The sequence below is a fragment of the Parasteatoda tepidariorum genome, chromosome 5 (genome assembly GCF_043381705.1).
Source record: "Parasteatoda tepidariorum isolate YZ-2023 chromosome 5, CAS_Ptep_4.0, whole genome shotgun sequence".
NCBI lineage: Eukaryota > Metazoa > Arthropoda > Arachnida > Araneae > Theridiidae > Parasteatoda > Parasteatoda tepidariorum.
Genome location: NC_092208.1, coordinates 67,178,148 through 67,199,272, shown reverse-complemented (window position 1 = coordinate 67,199,272; position 21,125 = coordinate 67,178,148). Strand labels below are relative to the sequence as shown.

At 28.8% G+C, this 21,125-nt stretch overlaps 2 protein-coding genes across 4 annotated transcripts in view; both read left to right on the top strand.

Moving 5' to 3' along the window:
- The window catches only part of LOC107453160 (A-kinase anchor protein 1, mitochondrial), a 187,796-nt gene that overhangs the window by 132,019 nt on the left and 34,652 nt on the right, over positions 1 to 21,125 (top strand). The gene's annotated exons all lie outside the window — the stretch shown is intronic.
- Positions 1 to 21,125, top strand: part of LOC107453163 (PR domain zinc finger protein 10) — a 41,582-nt gene that overhangs the window by 7,764 nt on the left and 12,693 nt on the right. The window contains exons 4-16 of one of the 3 annotated variants that reach the window (XM_071180551.1): positions 802 to 957; positions 3,739 to 4,557; positions 6,378 to 6,512; positions 8,338 to 8,413; positions 9,042 to 9,182; positions 11,064 to 11,249; positions 13,610 to 13,756; positions 13,864 to 13,973; positions 14,582 to 14,834; positions 16,942 to 17,129; positions 17,207 to 17,281; positions 19,573 to 19,730; positions 20,564 to 20,852. In XM_071180551.1, coding sequence (XP_071036652.1) covers positions 802 to 957; positions 3,739 to 4,557; positions 6,378 to 6,512; positions 8,338 to 8,413; positions 9,042 to 9,182; positions 11,064 to 11,249; positions 13,610 to 13,756; positions 13,864 to 13,973; positions 14,582 to 14,834; positions 16,942 to 17,129; positions 17,207 to 17,281; positions 19,573 to 19,730; positions 20,564 to 20,852 — 2,733 coding nt within the window. Of the gene's footprint in view, positions 1 to 801; positions 958 to 3,738; positions 4,558 to 6,377; positions 6,543 to 8,337; positions 8,414 to 9,041; positions 9,183 to 11,063; positions 11,250 to 13,609; positions 13,766 to 13,863; positions 13,974 to 14,581; positions 14,835 to 16,941; positions 17,130 to 17,206; positions 17,282 to 19,572; positions 19,731 to 20,563; positions 20,853 to 21,125 lie in introns of all 3 variants that reach the window. The other 2 variants (XM_071180550.1, XM_071180549.1) reach the window with 2 other exon arrangements.

Below are 21,125 nucleotides of genomic sequence, written 5' to 3'. Positions count from 1 at the left end.
CTTAAAATATGTCAGTATAAAATTAGGAAGTCTGGTGTTGTTCATCTATTTTCTTGTCATACAATAAGAAAGTGAGATCAAAGCTCTTGGGGTATGAGAGTTTAACTGGTGATAAAAAAAGTGTCATGCTTGTAGTTTTTTTTTAGTTGATGTAAGCTATTAAATGTTTAGTGTTAAATTCTGTTAGTTAATTATACATATGAACATTGTAATTTATTTGTAATTAGTAAATAACTCAATATTTAAATCTCTATGATATCAGAAATCCTGTGATCAGAAAATGGTTTAAAGACAAGGTTGATTTTTTGGTGTGCGTAAATTTGATTTTTAATGTGACAAGCGACAAAAATTGCATTTAAACCAACAAAAACTTTAGAGAGAAGAAAGATTGTATTTTGTTTTACATAACATAAACTCTGTATCACTTTAAACTGAATATGTTATTAAATTTAATTCTGTAAAATCATCAACTTATAAAGGTCATGTCTGAGTTTAGGTACTTAGGTTAGGTAGAGTTTTTTTACATGATAGTTTTATCCATAGTTAAAGCCCTTCAAAAACCTTCCAACCCAGCACAAAGATAAAATCTAAATCAGCATTGTATTTATTGGTCTTAAATAACATCTTAAAGAATCTTTTTTTCTTAATTTCTGGTCTTAAATAATGTTTGGAAAAAAAGCTTGGGAAATGTAATTGTAGAGGAAAGGACGGTACACATTCTTCAAGAGTTAGCAATATGTATGGACAACTTCTCTTAAACAATGGAATGCAGACAAATAATTGTTGTTTTTTTTTATTTAGGTTTCCTTGCCTTCATATTCAACAGTCACACATGTGTCTACCAGCAATGAAAATGATTTTCATTCACCTGAAACTAATACGTCTCATGAACAGGAAGCTTACATTTCTAGTGATACGAGCAAGAAGATCTCAATTCTATCTATACCCGTTTCCCCGGTAGCTAGTGTTTTAATATTTAACAGATTTTTGCTTTGTTCTGGTGAAGAATGCTGTTTTCTCCTAGTGTTAAATTAAAGTAAATTTTGGATCAATTCAGAATTGATTGACTTGTCCACTGCAGAAAAGTTAATTCAATATATATCTGTAAAATTTCCTATTAGAGCTTGCTTGAAAATGTGCTTTATCATATTACACTTCTTTAAAATTTTTATTCTCAGATCAAATTTTATTGCTACATGAAAGGAAAAAAAAAGTTATAACTATAAATTTTAAACATTGAAAAGTTGTTTGTTACATATATATCTATATATATATATATTGTACGATAAACAAAAAACCTCAATACAAAATACGTCAAGTAGGGACATATTATTAATATCATAGATCGAATTTTCCAGAGAGATTTTTTTTAAACAAAAAATATTAATATTATGGAAAAATAGTATTTAACATACAGCAGTTAGCACATAGGATTTGTCAAGCACCAGATTCTGCCAGTAAAAAATTTTATCCTAGTGTTGTATCCTAATTTTTTCTTTTGATATCGCTTTGTGTATAAATACTTTACTAATCTTCTTAGATTTTTAGCTAACACGTGGAGTTATCATATGTTTAAATCTTATAACATCCAAGTTTAAATTTTCATCAAAGTAATTCATGCTGCTTCAACATTAGCCATTTATCTTCAGGGTCTTGAAAAATTAAATATTTATCACGATCTGAGTAATTAACTTAGTTTTAACTCAGATTCAATCCTGTCAGGAAAATACAAAAGGAAACATATTAATCTTACCTTAAATGGGAAAGAAAAGTTATTAAAAAGGAATAAATTAAGTAATGAAAATAATTCTAGAAATATTAGTTAATTTATTTTCACATGTCAAGCTATTGTTTAACAATTTTCAACTTATTTCAGGCCACATGGCCAAGTATGTACAATATTATTACATACAAAAAAATTGTGATGGTAACATTGTATTATTTAATTAATCAATAGAAAAGTTAATCTCTAGAGCAGAAGGAAATTAAGTTTTTAAAAAAAAATTATCAGTAAAACTGATTAGCACGGACACATGTCATGTGTGCCAAAAGTTAAAGAATTTAGAATAACATTTCTATTAAAGTAAAACTGGAGGATTGCAAAAACTTTAAAGACTAATGTTTATAAAAAAGATTTCATATCTTTTTTAGATCAGGGACATATCTTCCATATGTCCCTGATCTCGTGACAGGATCTCAATGGGAAAAATCTTGCTGACAGGGAATGCTATTCACTAGTTGCTACACCTTTCTAAAAAAAAAAGTTCTCTCTCCTGCTCAGAAAAGTAGCTCCTCCCTAAGGTGGCTGGTTGGCTAAAGCGTTGTTACGTCATTACTCTAGTGACAAATCATTAGATCTCACTTGTGTACTTAAGACCGGAAAAAATTGAGTTTCAAGTAGGGAATAAGGGATAAGCTAAGAAGATTTAGGGGGAAAATAGGAAATATATCTGCTCTAATTAAAAACATTTCCCCCCTTTTTTTAACTGCTCTCAGAGAATTAACATCATAAAACAGATTGTTTTTCTATTACATTGTTTCTTGATTACTTATTTATTATCTATGAAGGCTGGTTTTCACATGCTAGTAATGTCCTACGTCAGAGATGGCGAACCAAACACAAAGTTCACTATGAAGCATATTTACAATTAAATTAAAATTCACAGAAAATTAACAAGCTAACAATAAATAACTAGCAAAAAAAAATTTAACCATTCTGCTTAAACTAACATCTTATATCCCTAATATAAATTACTTGTCATCTAATCTGCAACAATAGAAGTCACACTGATGTTACTTTAAGTGAAATTACGCTTATAGCTGAGACATTGCAAAATGTATTTTTTTCTTCTTAGTAAATAAGGAGTTTTGAGTTGATAGTATTTATTATTATTATTTACCCAATAATCAAGAAGTCAAAACTATTTGTCGGCACGTCTATGACCTCATTAAACAATTTTTTTGAAAAAAATGGCATGTTGGTGCATAAAGGTTTACCACCCCTGTCCTAGATCATAAAATCAGGTGTCTATAAGAAAACTCAGCAATCCTATTTTCCACAAGAAATATGTTAAATTTAGCTTCCAAATCTTTCACAATCTATAACATGTGATTTAAAAAGTTGAAAACTATGAGGCATTGTGTCAAAATTCCATATTTGCTGGCTAGTGCAGCCACAACATACATCATTGAAAAAAATTATTTTTTTTAGTACAAATTTTATGCGTGGTGCATGTTTACTAAAGTTTTTCAATTTTAACCATTTATTTCTTTACCGTAGCATTTGTCTACAATTTAAATTATTGTGCATAATTTTTTTTTAAGTTCTGTAAATATGTTAAATTTATCCTCCAAATTTTCACAACCTAACAAATTATGAATTGTTCGCTTGATGAACTTTATAATTAAAAAGACAATATGGCTTATTTCAATATTTACTGGCTAGTACAGCTACAAAATACATAAAGGGTGATAGATTGTTGTGCACAAATCGTTTTCAATTTACGTAAAGTTTGAAAATTAATTTTCATAGAAAATGTTAATGTTAAGTTTGTTTATATTTAACATAAATGAAGTATAGCCTTAATTTAAAAGCTTAATGATGCTATAACTGGTGAATTTATCTAAATACTAATTTGGAGAATAATTAGGTTTATATTATTAATTTGTTATACTTATTAAATTTTAAAAGTTACCAAAATTTGTTTTCTTTTTAACTCATTTGGTCTTGTGTTACAGATGCTGCAGTCCCATCCTGACACTTTAAACATTCCGTCAGCCGAAGAAACAGCTTCTGCAAATGTCTTGAGCCTGCATGAAGATTCTGTCGATTCTCATCATTCCCAAGTACAAGATGAAGATCACCTGGAACCGGTTGCTTTATCTGTTGACCACCTTAATTTACCCCATGTATCTATTGTTCACCACGGCATACCAAATCTTGGCAATCTTCCTATAATTTTGGATAGAAATAGCCTAGCTGCTTTGATCTCATCATCCAGAGGGGATGGCACTCTCACTCTGGATGTCTCTCACCTCCCACGCTCTCTGTTGTCTAGTCAGAGTATCTCACAAAGAACAGTTCCAGAACAACCTCAGTTCCTTTCTGCTGATGCTTCAACCATTCCTAACATATCCACTACAATTTTACCTCCACTATTGTCCCAAAAAGATATTCTTACTTCTATCATTGCTAGTTCCTCTACCTCTACTGTTCCCACAAGCTCTTCAGTTGGAAATAACTTCCCAATCAACCATAAGCAGATGTTAGCTCAAAAATATGCTGCTGAGATGCTGGGTCCAACCACCACTGCCAGTTTGATCAACGAACTAAGGGATCAGCAGCTGATTGAGAGTATGAGTGATAGATCTTCGTCAGCCTACGTAGTCCCATCTAGTGCTAATTCACTGATTGACTCTAATGCCCTGTATGATGATCAAACCTCCTCATTACCAAGTACCTCTGTTAGTCAGTGTTTACCGTTAGATGTGTACGCCATTGACAGGAGTGTTGCATTGGTATCTAGCTCACGTGATAGTCCTGAAACAGTTATACAGGTAAAATTAAATTACTGAAACTTCAACTAAGATTTTTTTAAATATATATATTTTACACAGTAGTAAAAAAAAATTATTTTTTATGATATATTTTGACATTATATATTTCATATTTGATATATTGCATCTATAAACCGTTTTTGTTACAAGTATCAAATAGATTTTACTTATAAAATTAATTATATGGCTTTAAATTTTTCCTTTCAATCTGCAATTCTTTTTTTTTTTTTGTATTATTTTTACTCTTAGTATTGAGTGATATTGTTAGTAACATAAAATCACAAAGCATCACATCACCCAACTTTGGCCAATCAGCTAGTTCTATTTTTAAGAGCTCTATCTTTTAACAGCTATAATAGCAGTGTTTGAGAATAGTAGTCCTTCTCCAAATTTTCATGCCAAAACCAACAAGAATACTTTAAGCCACCACCAATTTAATGTGCACCTTTCTCAAAGCAGTATCTTATTCGGATAATTATTATTGTTTTTAGGACGCTTGCAGATTATGATTTTTTTTATATACCATAATTTCGCGTGCATACGCCACCTTGCCATCTACGCCGCAATCGTAAAATTTGATTAAAAAGGAAAGTTTTTGAAAAGGAAAAGTTATATTAGTTAAAAACTCTTATCAGATATGCTGCACAAAATTTAATTGCTTGATCGATCGTGGAACGCACCTGTTTTAAATAAGAAGTTATACGGAAAGTAAATTAGTCAACCTTTGAAAATCATTAAATATTCAATAAATTAATGCATGCAGTTTTACTTAAAATAAAAAAAAATATGTATTTCGATAATTTTCAACATAGCTTTTCAAATGTATGCAAAATTATACCATGTAAATGAGTGCGCAATTCAAATGCAACACAAACACATTAAATTAATAAATACTAATTTAAAATACTCAAATTATGTGTAAACCAAGTGATTACAAACCTAATTATATTAAAATAAGTTATCAAAATACAATAAATTGATGAAAAGAATCTTACTTGATGCAAAATTTTACCATATAGACCAATTACGATTGTATCATGACGCTTTATGGTAATTTGATTTGAAATACCTAAATATTATAAAATCAAATGATTACTCAGCTTAAAATTCTTACAATAATTCAAACAAATATTAATAAAATAAAATAAATCTTGTCTAACAACCAAAACAATCATGAAAGCATCCCATTTTGTTTTTTTACTAATTTTAAATTTCTAAAATTTTAACCTATCAAATGATAAACAACCTTTAAAATAAATTTTAAAAAATAGATATAAAAAATAATCCTGTTTTGCTCAAAATTAAAGCATAAAATGATTGTGAATTTCATTTCATTTATATTAATTTATGATATCCTAGTATAATATCCAATCAAATGATTAAACAGCTAAAAAATTTTTTAAAATGAACGTTAAATAGAGAATAAATAAGGAAGTTCGCACATTCCTCTTTTATCCACATGTTCATCATGTTGCATCATTTTACTTGAACGTCTCTAAATTTCAAAATCATATATTTCTGAAAGTACCATTATATATACTCTGTGAATTTACAATTATGTATGAATTTGCTTGTGTTGTGAAAAACTGACTTTGACTTTGTTCTGGTATTATATATTTTATATTTCAAATTATTCTATTTGTGAACTGTGAATGCTTCTTATAAGTTTCAAATAGATTTACTCTTAGAATTTATGTCATAGTTTGGCTTTAAAATCTAAATCTTCAGTTTTTTTTTCTTTTATGTATTGCATTTGTTCCTGTCATAAAGTAAACAATCTTAAAGCATCATCTAATAATTATATTTCATTATTTTTATAGGACAGTGTAGATTTTGAAACCGTTTCCAGGCACCCATCTTCCCATCATTCTGTTCATAATTATGTATCATCAAGTGTTGATCTTGTTCACTCGCATCAGTTGGACCATGGAATGCATTGTGCTGTTGATTCTACGGTTAGTCCTAAACTTCATCATAATGAAGAAGTAATTATCATTTCAAGAAACTGGTTGCATGTCAATTTATATGTTCTTAAAAAATTTTACATAGTGTTTTTGTATGATTCTTTTTACTGCGATCAACTTTTTAAATTATAAATATCAATTTGATTGTAAATATGTTGCTATTAGGCAAATATTTATGCTAATTTTGCAATGTTGAGTGTTCGTTGCACATGTTTGGAAGATTATCAGGTTCTTTTTATAATATGAAATTTTAATATGAAAGATTATAAAAGATAATGTATTTTCTTTAAATGAATAAATTATCCCTCAGAGACTGACTCAACATTAAACAATTTTTTATCTAACACAAATGTTAGATAAAAATTCTATAACAGTTTTGCTGTTCTTAATCTTATGATTCTATCTCAATGTCCAAGCAATTGTGAATCTCTAAAAGATAGAGTATATCCTAGATCAAGCATCAAACAATAGGCTAATCTGTTTTCCTGTAAAACCTTTTTTTTTTTTAGATTATTACATATTTCCATTACACGGAGAAACATATTAAAAAAACCTGCCCGATATCTAGAGAACTTTAACCAAATAGATTAAAAATTTAATTGTTGCGCTAACTTGTAAGAAACATTTTTTCCAACCAAAATTTAGTTTAAAGTTACCGTTGTCCAATTTTACTCATTCATGCTTATTTTCTTTATAAATGGAAATCATCTTATACTGAAATTGTTATCAAATATTTCCAAATGATTTTTTTATTATATAATTTAAAAATAATTTTTAATATTAATACAAATTCACACATGGTACATCTACTTTTATTCTAACTTAGAACACCTTCTGTTAAAGTTAGTTCACTTTGGGATAAAATGACATGCTTCTGCAAAATGAAATTTTGGAATCTAACCCGGTGTTACTCCTGTAAAATTTATTTGCACTGTAAATCAGGGTTAGTGGCCATCAGGCATTTATCTATAAAGGATTACATGTTTTATTTTAATCTAAAAAAATAAAAAAAAGGTAAAAAAAAATAAGGTAAAGATAAAAAAATAGTGATTGAAAATTTTAATCTTTAATTCTTATAACTTAAATTAATTGGATAATTAGGGGCTCAATCAACTTAAATTTACCAACTATCACATGTTTATTACTTTATAAATGCTTACATGTAAACATTTTTGATGAAAAGGTAAAAAAATGATGATTGACTATTTTATTTTTTAATTCTTGTAACATAGCATAATTGAATAATTGGTGATAGTTCAACTTTGGTTTGATTAACTATCACATGTTTATTATTTTTTAAAATTTATTTAGAAGTGCATTATTTCAATGCCATTTAAAATGTTTTGTATGGTTTTATCACTTTTATTTCAGGAAATCAGAAAAATGCTTTTGGAAAAAATCAAATTAAAATGTCGCAAAATTATTAGTTAAGTTATTCTCTCAGTGAACATTCAATTGCCAAAATGTTTTTGAAATACTGAAAGACAAATTGATTTTGTTAAATTAAAGATGGTTGAAATCTAAGTGTCATCTATTCTGATCTTAAGAGACAATGCCTTTTCAGTTAGGAGTGTAGAGTCTATTCTCAGAACATATCGCTAATTTCAATGTAAATTTTAGTTTAATCTGAGGTGTGAATTTAATTTCCCATTAAAGCCTGAAATTATACATACAGTTTTCTTATTTGATATAATAGACTCTGTTTGGTTTGATATCAGATTTACTTACTTTTATAATGCTTTTTTTAAGAGACTTCATTTTCTTCATTCATTCTCATGAAACATTTTTTGTCTAAAAAAGATTATTTTATTTTTAGAGTATTGTTGACAGTTCTGATGGCTACTCCCAACACATGGAAAACCAAGATCATATCCTGCATACCACGACTGAAGGTTTGTGTTATTTTTAATTTTTGGTTTTCAAAAGCTTTTTTTAAGTTTTTTTAAAAATCTTTTCTAATTAAAAAAAATTCATAATTAGTTGGTGGCCTGTTAAAGGACAAAGTGATATGTTTTTCTGTTCTACAAAAACCCTTTTTTGTATATTTGAGAAGCCTTCTAGCAGGAGTAACCAATCTCTTGATCTTCGCATATTACCAAGCAGAAAGTATATTAACTCTTTAACCACCACCTCATTTTTAAAAATTTTTTTTTAGGATGATTAGAGTGGGTTTTTAAATGTCTCCCTCCAAAACAAAATTGACATGTTTTTACAATTTTCAAAAATTATACTGATTACGAAATTTAATGGGACAAGTTCTTAGAGCTGACCAAACATTTTCTTTAAGATGTCTATATTTCCCCTGCACATATTCTGTACCCTTATGAATGAGTAACAATCTAGCAAAGACTTTTTTTTCTGATGAATATTATTAGAACAAATATTAATATTTTCAGTTGTTAAGAGTTTCTACTTAAATTTTTTTTTCAATAATTCAAATTATCTCTGAATACAATTGTTTCTATTCCTTTTCATGTTTTACAACTATGTAAAAATTTTGATTGTTTTATGTTTTGCTAGAAGATTACACTTGTCATATTGCTGAAATGGGTTCTTGTGATGCCTCTACTAATGAAGCAGTAACCTCAGTTTTAAGCAATGGATCTATTGAAGCAAATGAAGCCCTAAGTTCATCAAATCATGGATTTACGCACAGTCGCTGTAAGTATTAACTTTTTCAGTTAAGAACAGCTAAATCAGGAAAGTAAATGATAAATAATTTTTTTCTGTGTCGACCTTTTCTCTTCTGTAAGCTGTTTGTCTTCCTACACATCAACTGACATTTTTTATGTACATAAAATTTTTAATGTACTTCTATATAATCTCAAAATGTTTAACAAGTTCTTATATTACGTTATGGATGGTGTTTTCAATATAAATGTAAACAATCTCAAGCTCAATACCTGCTCTAGTTCCGGTTAGAAAGTTTGCAACTGCTTACTACAGCTTATTCTGCGGGGCGATATTTTCAAACGGATAATTTTGTTTTCAATAAAATAAATAAATTAAATAATTTTTGAGCTCAAATCTGCGGTATTTCATACAATATTAATGTTATTAAGTAATTCTGGTGAGTTTGAAGTGAAGAATTGTTTTACTTATATGTAGATATATTGTTAAAAAATGTGACATGGTTGCCAGATTTTGAATAACTCGCTTTTTTGGCAATCCTGATTTGGCCTCTATCCATTTGTTCATTACTGTTTGTTCTTGTTGCAAGCTGTGCACCATCTTACGTTAGTGTTAGCACCTTTAGCATTGTAAACTCAAGTAGTAAGTAATCAAATACCACGTTTGCAAGAATCTCAAAATACAATAATCATGTTGGTGAACCAAATGGCTTTAAAATACACTGGAAACAGTAACCCGGAAGTATAGGCTGTATAGAGCTTGCAGCCTTCCATAGTGTAGAAAACACCATCCATAGAAAGTTCAAAAATATATATGCAGCTTCAAAAATACTTAAAATTTCTTCTTACTATCTTACTTCTTACTTTCTTATACATACTATTATTAAAAGATGAAAAACAGACTGGAAACTGTGGGTTTTTTTAGTTTTGTTTCTCATCTTTATTTATCCATTTTTAGTAGGCAACTTTGTTTTATATTTTAAATCACTTTTGTTTCTTCTCCTTTGAGCCCTTGAAACATGTTGATTGTTTCCAAATTTGTATATTTTTTTGAAGCAAATGAAGTTTTAATCAAGTTATACGCACTATTAGCAATAAGAACACATCTATTAATGGTTAGTTTTATTTATTTATTTATTTTTTTGAATACACTTAATGAAAAAGTAACTGAAATATTTTAACCCCTTCCTTCTCGCTCCCGTGAACGTGACAGGTTGAGGTTTCGCCCTCTATTTCTCACTCCCGTGATATTTCCGGGCTGGAGTGTTCGGTAGTAACGCACCAATAGGAATGAAATTAATTGATTTCTTTTGCCAGGAAAACATTTTATTTCTCATTTTACCCACCAGATGGCAGTGCCAGGATATTTTTAAGGTAATTGTAGAAAAGAGATAAAAACAATAAGAGATGTAGGAAGGTAACTCGGTACTACTGTCCAGATTGTAACGTTGGCCTCTGTATCTCATGTTTTGAAATTTATTACACAAGAAAAAATTACTAATATTTATTTATATTATACGTAAGTTTAATAAAAAAAATTTTAATGTTTAAAGCACTTATTTTTAAAATTTTCCTTGCTTGTTGGAAAACCAACATTAAGTCATAGTAACCCTGAATGTTGGCTTTTCCTAATAATTTATTTTTTTAAAATTTCAAGCTAAAAACAAATTAAAAATGAATAAATATATTGTTCATACATATATTTTTGTATAATTGTCAGGGATAAAAAAAATAAGCACTTTTATGACCGTTTTATTGAAAATTAACCGATTGTTAAAGGGTTAATGTGAGTTTCAATGATTTACTCAAAGTCTGAAATTTTAGCTCACGGTATACCTTTAGCTAATACATTATTTACTACTTATAACTGTAAATATTTTTCTTGATTAAAATAATATCTTTTTGTTAATAGTGGAAGAATTGCAAAGCTGCGCTACTGTTACTAGTGCCACTCATCCTGATTCAACTAGAAGTCCTTTAGGTCTTGCTGAGAATTCTCAACATTATGCCCTCGCTACCACATCCATTTCTGATTCATCTGAATTAGTGCAAGTAGAATATTCAAGACCTAGACGAGATCTTCGTAGTAATCGTCATTGTAAGTACTTTATTTTTGAAATATTTAAAAGCTGAGAGGAATTTTTTTTAAAAGTTTTTATTCAAAGTGAAAAATACCAATTTATAATATATTTAGTTATTACTCACACACATAAAATATTTGTTCATTATTAAAATGTCTGTATCCTTTTCAATATTAAATTGAGCATGATATTATATTAATGAGGAAATTAGGGATATATTTGGTACTTAGATAAATAGTTTTACTTGTAATTTTTTGTTTCTTCAGAAAGTAATGCTACTTAAAAAATGTGAAACAGTAGAGACTGGTTTTTTTTTTTTCCCCCTTTGAAAAGAATTTTGTGGTCATGACCTATTTCTGCTTTCCGATTTCAGCAAAACGATGTGCTGATCGAAAAAGTTTAAAACAGGAGTCCCACAGGTCAGAGAGAACAGGAAAAACCTAGAATTTCCAAGGAATTTTATTTTAATTCTAAAAAGCAGTAAATAGTCAAAGAAAGTTGTAATTTTTTACAAAAAACCTGGAAAATAATTAGTCTTAGAATTGTCAGTATCAGTAATAAGTTACTGAGATTCAAATTAAATAATTCTTACATCTATTTTACAATCATTTTATAAAATTCCATTTTTTAGTGAAACTCTCCATTTCTTTTTCCATGTCTCCATTCTCTTCAAAGTTTTCTGATGAGAAATTGCTTGGTATAGATAAAATATGGTATGGATTTTTATTGAAATTTACCTGATATACCCGGAAAAGCCAGGGAATGTTTTTTCTGAAATTGAGTGGGAACCCTGCTAAAATTATGCTTTTTTCTTATATATTCACTAAAAAGTACCTAATATTTTTTTTAAAGATAGTTAGGTTAAAATTAATTTATGAAGTTATAAAGGTTTCACTCTTCTAAAAAGTATTATAAATCAATTATTTTGGTATTATACAAACTTTTCAATATTTGTTTTCATACATTGACATCCTTTGTGTTGAGAGTGAGTTGATAAAAAAGAAGAGGTTAACTGAAATTTTTTATGAATTAAGAATGTACATACAGTAGAGAACCATCTATCGGGTATTCAGATAACCGGGGAAAATTTTGCTCGGTTTTCCCGCAAACGAATGCCAGAGCCAGGGTGCGTAGCATTTTTAAAAAGTGCTTATTTTTGATTTTCGTTTATTAAAAGCCCTTAAATGTGCTTTTTTCATTGGGTGTTTTTATAAAGTGCTTAATTTTCCCTTTTTCGAAATGATATTTTTCCTTTACCATGTTGATTTTCCCTACGAATTATACAAAAAGACACAGTTCACATTGTTCTATTTAACGTTTTATCATGTTTAATTGCCATTCGTTTCCGTAGCGTAGCGTATGAAAACGCCATTCGTTTTACATGATTCAAAATTTCATGATTTTTGACATTTGTCAAAAATAATGCATAAGGTTTAACAAACAAGTTAAAACAAGATAAAATTGTCAAAAACTTTGCAACCCTGCCTAATTATATTTTTTTAAAGTGCTTAAAAATATTTTTGAGTGCTTGAAAAGTGCTTATTTTTTGTTGAATAATTTGGCTACACANGCCATTTTGAACTAAAACGATATGAAAAAAAAAAGCGGAAACTGGACTAATCCTTGAAGTTGAGTAGAGGAAAATGTGAGGAAGGGAAGAACCCCCCCCCCGTTTACCCAGAGAAACGTCATTTCCGTGACCTTGAAGATCTTTAGATGGAGAGGAGGCAGGGATGGGATGAATGTTTTATTTGCTCCTTTAGGCCCTCAATCAAACTCAAAGGAGTGGCATGCTGATTTTCGTTTTCTCTTTGATTTACGAGGGGTTGGGTAAAATGCATTGCACATGCTTATCAGTGAACAGAAGATGAAAGAGAAAAATATATATATCTATTTGACATCGATTAATAAAAATAAAATCTTTTTCTTTTGAATAAATTCTAATTCTTTGGATGTGCGGTATCATTTACAAGTTTTTCTTGATGTGGAATTACATCTGCTTTTGTTAAAAATCGTGTTTTATGAAAAATAAATAAAAGGAGAATTGTTTATTAATTTGAACATACGATTATTTTCTGAAGCAGATTGCAGTTTTGCTTTTCTGATGCCACTACGATCGATTTTTTTCCCCTTCTTTTCGCAATAAATTTCATACTCAATAAATTAATACTTTCGTACTCAATAAATGCCCTGCCAATTATTCCTAAATCAGTGCAGTAACCCACTGCAGTTTTCTAATGTTAAAGTTTGTAGCTGTTATTAATATTTCCGGCTTTGTTGTTAAAATTTCTGGTTTAATGAATTGTTATTGTGTGTTTCAGTATCAGATGCACTAGCTTGGAAGATATTGTCAATTATCATACTTTTTCTTTTCTAGGGTGTGAAGATTGTAATGCATTTTATGAAAAGGAATGCCCACAACACAGAATTCAATTAATATTTGACAAGCCAGTCTTGAGTAGGGCCTGGGCTAGTTTGCCTGCTACATATTTGTATGTGAACAAAATAGCTATGAATGAAGAAGGTGATCCAGGTGGATATTTTTATTCCTTAGATCTTAAAAATATTTTATAATAAAGTATGCAAATGTGCTTCAGATCAGAAATACATTATTTCTCTTTGAATTTTCAGTGTATGGAGTTTTTGCGAAAAAGACAATACCTAAAAGGACACAGTTTGGTCCAATTGAGGGTGTACTTGTTAAAAGAGAAGAACTTCCTACCAACAATTTCCTATTACTGGTGAGATACTTTAAAAGTCCTAGACTTTTTTTCTTCTTTGTTTTGTTAAACCTAGTTAATAGATTGCTCTCGGAATAGCATTATAAATCTGATAATTTTGAATGAAAGGTTGATGGTATTAATGACAGCTAAAAGAATTCTGTAATTTTGAACTAACTTGCAATTTGAGGTAAAATTAGCTGCAGTATGAAGTACCTAGATTTTTGTACCATGATTAAATTTATAAATAGCATGATTAAAAATTATTTAAAAAGTATTAGTGAAATTAGCACCTATTGAAATGGCATACTGTTTAATCATTATGAAACTCAATTTTTTAAACCTTGTATCAGTATTTTCCTCCATGCTTTTAATTCTATGTTCTTATTGTTTTGAATGTTTAAAAAAAATCAATTAAGCTGATATTTAGATAAATGTTTTTATTTTTTGTCTACTTGAAGCTTTTAGTTATGTGCAAATCATTATAGAATCCCAGAGCACATTATAAGAAACTTGCTTTTTAACGAGCTAATTTAATTCTCATCTTCTGCAGTTTATTACATTTCAACTTTCATTCTTGAATGGCATTAACTAAGAGTACAAATTTTATTTGTTAATTTATTTTTCAGATAGAGCATGAAGAAGGAATGGCATTGCTTTTGGACACTTCTGATGAATCCATGAGTAATTGGATGAGGTTTGTCCGACCCGCAGAGACGCACAAAGAACAAAATTTAGTTCTTGTTCAACATGGTCATTCCCTTTATTTCAACACCACTCGAGCCATTAATCCTAAAGCAGAATTAAAAGTTTGGTATTCTCAAACATATGCTGAAAAGTGGGGTCTGCCAATTTTGGAACCAAATGAAGATGAAAAGAAAGGTAATACCTTGATTTAAGTTATCTGCACACTTCTGGATAATTTGTAATGGGCTTTTATATGTCTGCTAAAATTTTGTTTACTAAATGTAATTGATAAACACATTCCATTTCATAACAATCTTGAGTTTAAAATCTCGGGAATGGGTTAATTGCATTATAATAATTTTGGATGCAAAATGAGCTGTTTTCACTTATTTTTAAATGGAAATTATTAAAGTTTGAAAGTGATTTATGGAGACATGTTAAGTGAATAAATATTGGGTATCTAAAAAAAAATCTAGCAACTGATTTTTAAGGGAACAGTGCACATCATAAGACATGAAAATTGTTTAGCTCCCCATTACCAAAAATGTCATGAAAAAGTGGTTGCTGAAGTTGAAAATCTGAATGAAAATATGAGTTAATCCATGTGAGAAATTTTATTGGGAATCATGTTCAGTGCAAAATAAATAAATGAAACACCCTAAATATAACTTTTGATCTAATGGTTTGATGGGGTTATCTCCAATATGCTTATTATTTAGTGTAGACTATATTGAAAGTTACAAAATCAGTCATAAAAATGTACTTTTTCTCAATAAACATAAGGATTGTGAAAGGATCTCTTTTAATAAGGATCTCTTTTTAAGGATTGTGATTTCTGATTCTTCCTCCAAAAAATAGGGCTGATTTGACTTCTAGCCTGATTTAGAGTTGTCTTTGTTTGACAATCCTTGTCTGTAGCAGGCTAGTAGAAATTAAGGTTAAAAAAAAACATGTTTTGGTTCTCATTATGTCTTATTGTGACATCAAGACTTTTATAAACATAGTTGAAAAAAATCCTTTAATTTAATTGTAGTTTAGAAGTGTTTTGTTTTATTTTATTTATTCTTTTGTAAATAAAACTTTGGTAATTTGCAATTTTTACTTCACTTTTATGTGGCATACTCAGTGTTTTCATTACAGAAAAAAAAATGGGATAGAATTTCTCACCCTTTCTCAAAAACAGGGTGAGATTTCAAAAAGTAAAATTTAAAAAAAAAACACGAGTAGACTTGGAAAAAAATTATTTCTTTAATTATAATACATTTTTAACATCTTCTAATTGAATATTTTTGCTGCATCATCATAAGGAAAATGTTCTATATCTACTTTTTCATCAGTTATTATATTTATTTGGTGAAAATATCCGTATTTGTTTCGTTTTGACAGTTTCTACCGACATTTGTTTCATTTTAATTTGTCTGTTACTGAGTAGAAGATGTCGCCTTAACAAGATATTTGTCCATCTTACATTTATGCACAAAAAAATGTAAGCGCCTTACATGAAGAAACCTTACCTACGGTGAACTCGTGGTTGCAGAGAAATGTGTTCTGAAAGCGGTTTGGGGGGGTTCTGCTGTTCGCACCGGTTCTGAACAATGCTGGTAAATAGGGAAGCTAGATAACAAGGACCAATGTTCAAAATAATGAAAGATCAAGGAAGAAAAGTGAAACAGATTCTATCCAAAATGGCAAAAGACGAAATTTTTTCCAAAATTTACGCATTTTGAAATTGATTAATAGAGTGTGCAAACTTCTCACGTTAATAATTTTTTATTGCGTGAAAAGAACAAAAATATGCGAGATTCTCGCGCTGTAGTGAAAACACTGCATACTTATTTATAAATAGCTGAGTAAAATAAAAGTTTAAGTGTTTTTTTTTCTCTCTGAGTCAGTTTTCAGGCTTTTTATATCTTGATAATGATAATCCATGATACCTTATAACTAAAAGTAGATGTAATTTTTATATGATTTATCTTCACAAAAGAGCTATTACGTTAACTACAAGAATTTGTATAGGATCTTTCTTCACGTGTTGTATTAAAGAAAGATATAGACTATTATTTTAAGATGATAATATAGTATGTAAGATGACAATATATTATTTTAAGATGATATAAAGTGAAATATATATCTTATCCTTTGTGTGTATGTAAGCCTGACCATTTTTTGTACATAAATTTTGCTGTTGACTCGTAAGTATACTTTAGAGAATTATTTGAATTAGACTTATTTTAATCTAGTGTTATTAAAAAATTTTGTTATTAAAAAATTTATCGATAAATTATTTTTATTACTTTATTAGCACTTCAAGAGCAAGAGAATGCTTGGCCCTGTTTTGAGTGCAATCAACGATTTGCTACATCAGAAGATCTCCAAAAGCATTTAAATCAGCATGATGAAGAAAATGAGACTTCAGGTGGAGCACGTCCTAGAACCAAAGCTAAAGCAAAATCTAAATTTACCAAAAGAGGAAATTTAACACGTCTGAGAGTAAGACATTTTCAAGACTTCATTTAACACTCATCTCTGTGTCCATATGTCTTATTTTATAAATTTAATTTTTTTAGGGAGAAAATGTAAATACAAGCATTGAAAGCTCTTTAGTGAGAAAAGCTAGAGGTCGACCTCCCAAAAAATATAAAGTACATATTATTTTATTTGCCTTTTTCTTGAGTGTAATTTTTTTTTTGTTGTTAAAATTAATTTCTATTAAAAGATAGTAGAAAGTTCCATCAGGGTTGCTACGCTACCTGGAAAACTGGGAAAAGGTAGAAAATTTGGAAATTGTCCAAAAACAGAGATTAACAGTTTTGAGTCAAAATCTGGAAATGTCAGGGAATTTGATTTGGCAATCGCGAAGTGTGCGATCTTGGAGGCAACATTTACCATAGAACACTTTTCCAACATTATCGGTTGCTAGAATTTAGAACAGATAGAAGGGTGAATGTGTTTCAGATTGACTAATCTTATTTTTGATTTAGAAATTTATTATGATAAATAATTTTTAATTTCTTACAAATTAATGCTTTTTTATTGTTTTATTTGCTTAATTACAATTAATTAAACTTGCTATTTGTTAAGAACTCACAAGAAGCACTTGGATTGCGGTTCCACATGGAAATTATTATTCAATACTATATCCTGGGGACAATCCAGGTGCTTTTTAGTGCCCATTTTTGTAAAAAATTTAAATTATTTTTCTCCAAATTGTTTTCATTAATAAAGAACATTCAGTTTAGCATTCACTATTTTTCATTCATTCTTTTTTTTTTTATAAATCCCTTTATTTTTTCACAACTTTTTCTTGTTTTTCAAATTAATTCCTATATACTTATAAACGATATTGTGATATGCAAACTTGAAATTTGAGCTATCAATTTTTCTAAACATTCGATTTGTGATGATTCTATCATAACTTTACGTTGCTTGATAATAGTTTATTATCCGCATGTATTTGTAATTTTTTTTTGTCTCCTTTAACATGGTTTTTTCTGATTCAATATTTTTAATGCAAAGTTATTGTATTTTGAGTTATAACTTTTTTACGTTTTCAATTCGTGACAATTCTATAATAATTTCAATTCATTTGATGGCAGTTCTTTCGCCACTTTTCACATGATGTCTTAAATCATTCTTTTTTTTTTTTTTTTTTTCTTTNTTTTTTTTTTTTTTGTCTTCTCTGTGTGTTTTTTTTTTTTCTTTTTAAATTCTGTTATTATTCCAATATGATATTACAACAATACTTTACTAATGAATTTTTGGCACCTTTGATTCGTAACGATTCCATCGTAAATGTCCATAGATTTCCAATCCTTTTTTGGCAGATCGATTCAAATTCAAATGTTTTTGATAAGGTGCTATTACGAAGTAAAATTTTGAATTATCACTTTCTGGCGCATTCGATTTCTGACGATTGCATTGTAATTTCATGCCGTTTGATGATAATTTTCCTAAACTGTAATTTTTTTCGACCTTTTAAATGTGGTTTTTAAAATTCGAATATTTTAAATATGATGCTATTACAATGTGCAAATTTCAATTAGCATTCGAAGTTGACACGTTCGATTTGCGAGGATTCAATCTTAACGTCCTGATCGGTGATAGTTTTTTCCCGACGATTTTCACATAGTTTTCCAAGTTTTTATTTTTCATAATGACTTTTGAATTAGAAATATCAATCTTTTATGCGTTCAAATCGAGACAATTCCATCGTAACTTCATGTTATCGAGTGTTAATCATTTTGGCATTTTCCTCAAAGTATAAAGTTTTCCGAAATCACTATAGTTCTAATATTTCATTATGACATGCGTATTTTTAAGAGTTTTAATGTGCTTGTTTCGTGACTATGCTGTCATAAAAAATGCCGTTTCTTGTCATTTTTTTAGAGAATCCTTCGAACGATTTTGTGCAATCATTTTTATAAAGTGAAATTTCTTGAAGGGGTGGTTTATAAAAATTTTAATTTTGTGAAAGAGCTGTTTTTATAAATTTGAATTTTGTAAATAGGTCGTTTTTTTTGGAATTTGAATCTTGTGAAGAGGCCGCAAGCGGTCCAATTTCGATCTGAATCGAATTTTTTATTTTTTATTACAATTTTCGAATTAGACCTATCACTCTTTGATGCATTCAAATCGAAACGATTCCAGCAGGCTTGAAATGTCTCTTAATAAATGATTCACAGGTTATATATAATTTCATTAATATATATGTAAAATTGTAATTTTAAAAAAAAAATTCTGTTATTTAATCAAACACTTACCTTCATTTTTTATTAATTTAAAACATATCGAGTGTTAAATTTCCAATCCATTTTAAAGGTTTTTTTTTTTTTACTTACCAGGTTTTTGTAAAAACCTGGAAATGGCTCTACTAATTACTAGTTTTTTGTTAATATAATTATAATAATAAAAATATTTTTTGAAAATTTTTCAGATACCTGCCAAACAGGAAGACTATAAATGTGATATCTGCTACAAAAGCTTTCCTCGAAATTATAGTCTACAACGACATCTGATCATGCATACGGGTGAAAAGAAATACAAATGTCCTATTTGCGACATAAAGTTTAGTCATGTGTATAATCGCAATAGGTGAATACTATTTTACTTTAATTTTAATCCATTTTGTTGTAGCTTAGTTAATTATTATTTCCTTATTAAATAAATACTGTATAGGCTTGATATGACGGGTATGGTATATTATGAGAAGTTACAGCAAATTTCCCACTCATTGTCAAAATGCTAATTTTAAAAATACAAGAACTGTATGTTTTTTGCTAATTAAAAGTTGCTAGTCTTCCAATGTTATGTCAAAACTACTTATAGGAAATCTATTTTTCTTCTGTTTAAGTAAATAATATTTTGAAAAATGGAAGGTATTTGTTTTTCTGGCATTAATATGGAAAACCGAACATTTATTATTTTAACTCCTTATCTTCATGAAGGACCAATGGCTAAATTATTTTCTTTCTAAGAAAAGAAAAGCTCTTCAACTCTTTTTAGAAATTCTGTCATACATTTCAAAATAATGCATCTCATTTCCCACATATTTATCAATGATATTAAAAGTTTTTGAAGCACATCATTTTATTTTTTTGCTAAAGCTCAATACAATTTGGAAACTTGTTGTTCTAACATTTCTGTCCTAGACATTTCTGATTCGATTAAATACAAAGCTACATAATTCAGTCTACAATTTAAGCAGAAGTAGTCTATTCTAGATCTGTATTGTAAATCAAAATAGTTTTTAAAATAAGAAAAAGAAGGAAATATATCAATTCTATTTTTTAGCCTGTTTTAGTCATTTTATGTAAATGACAGTGTATTTAATTATTTGAACGAGTCTTTAAAATATGTCCTCTAGAATGATTTAATAAAATGAGTACTTTAGATAAAAATGTTACAGTATTGTTGACTCATTCTAGGCATGTCCGCCGGCATAAAAGAGATGATGAACAATTACCAGCTCCAAAACCTACCAAGTCATTGTTTAAAAAGAAGCAAGGTGCAGAATGGATGTGTACTCATTGTGGACTTACTTTTGATAATTCTAATGTACTTAATCTTCACACTCTAACTCATGCTGCTGAAGATGTAGCTTTCAACGAAGAGCAACAATTTCTTAATAATGCCTCCTTGGAAAATGGAGTTGAAGGTGGTGAAGAAAAAATATTGGGAATCGATGAGATGCATAAATGCCCTGAATGTACTCAGGTATGTTGTATGCTGTGCGTAAATTTTCAGGCTTATGGACAAAACATTTCAAAAATAAGTGAATAAATGATAAAAGCTGGAATTGTTAATATTTTTCAAAGGTAAAAAATTTTTTTAGAATATTAAATTGTTGTTATAATGAAAATATTTTGAAAATGAACAAAATATTTTGTATACAAAATTATTTTCGAGAAAGGAACAGCTATAATTAATTTTCATAATTTTGTCTTTGTATATTTATGCATACGCCCGGTGGCTGAGCGGTAGCGCTTC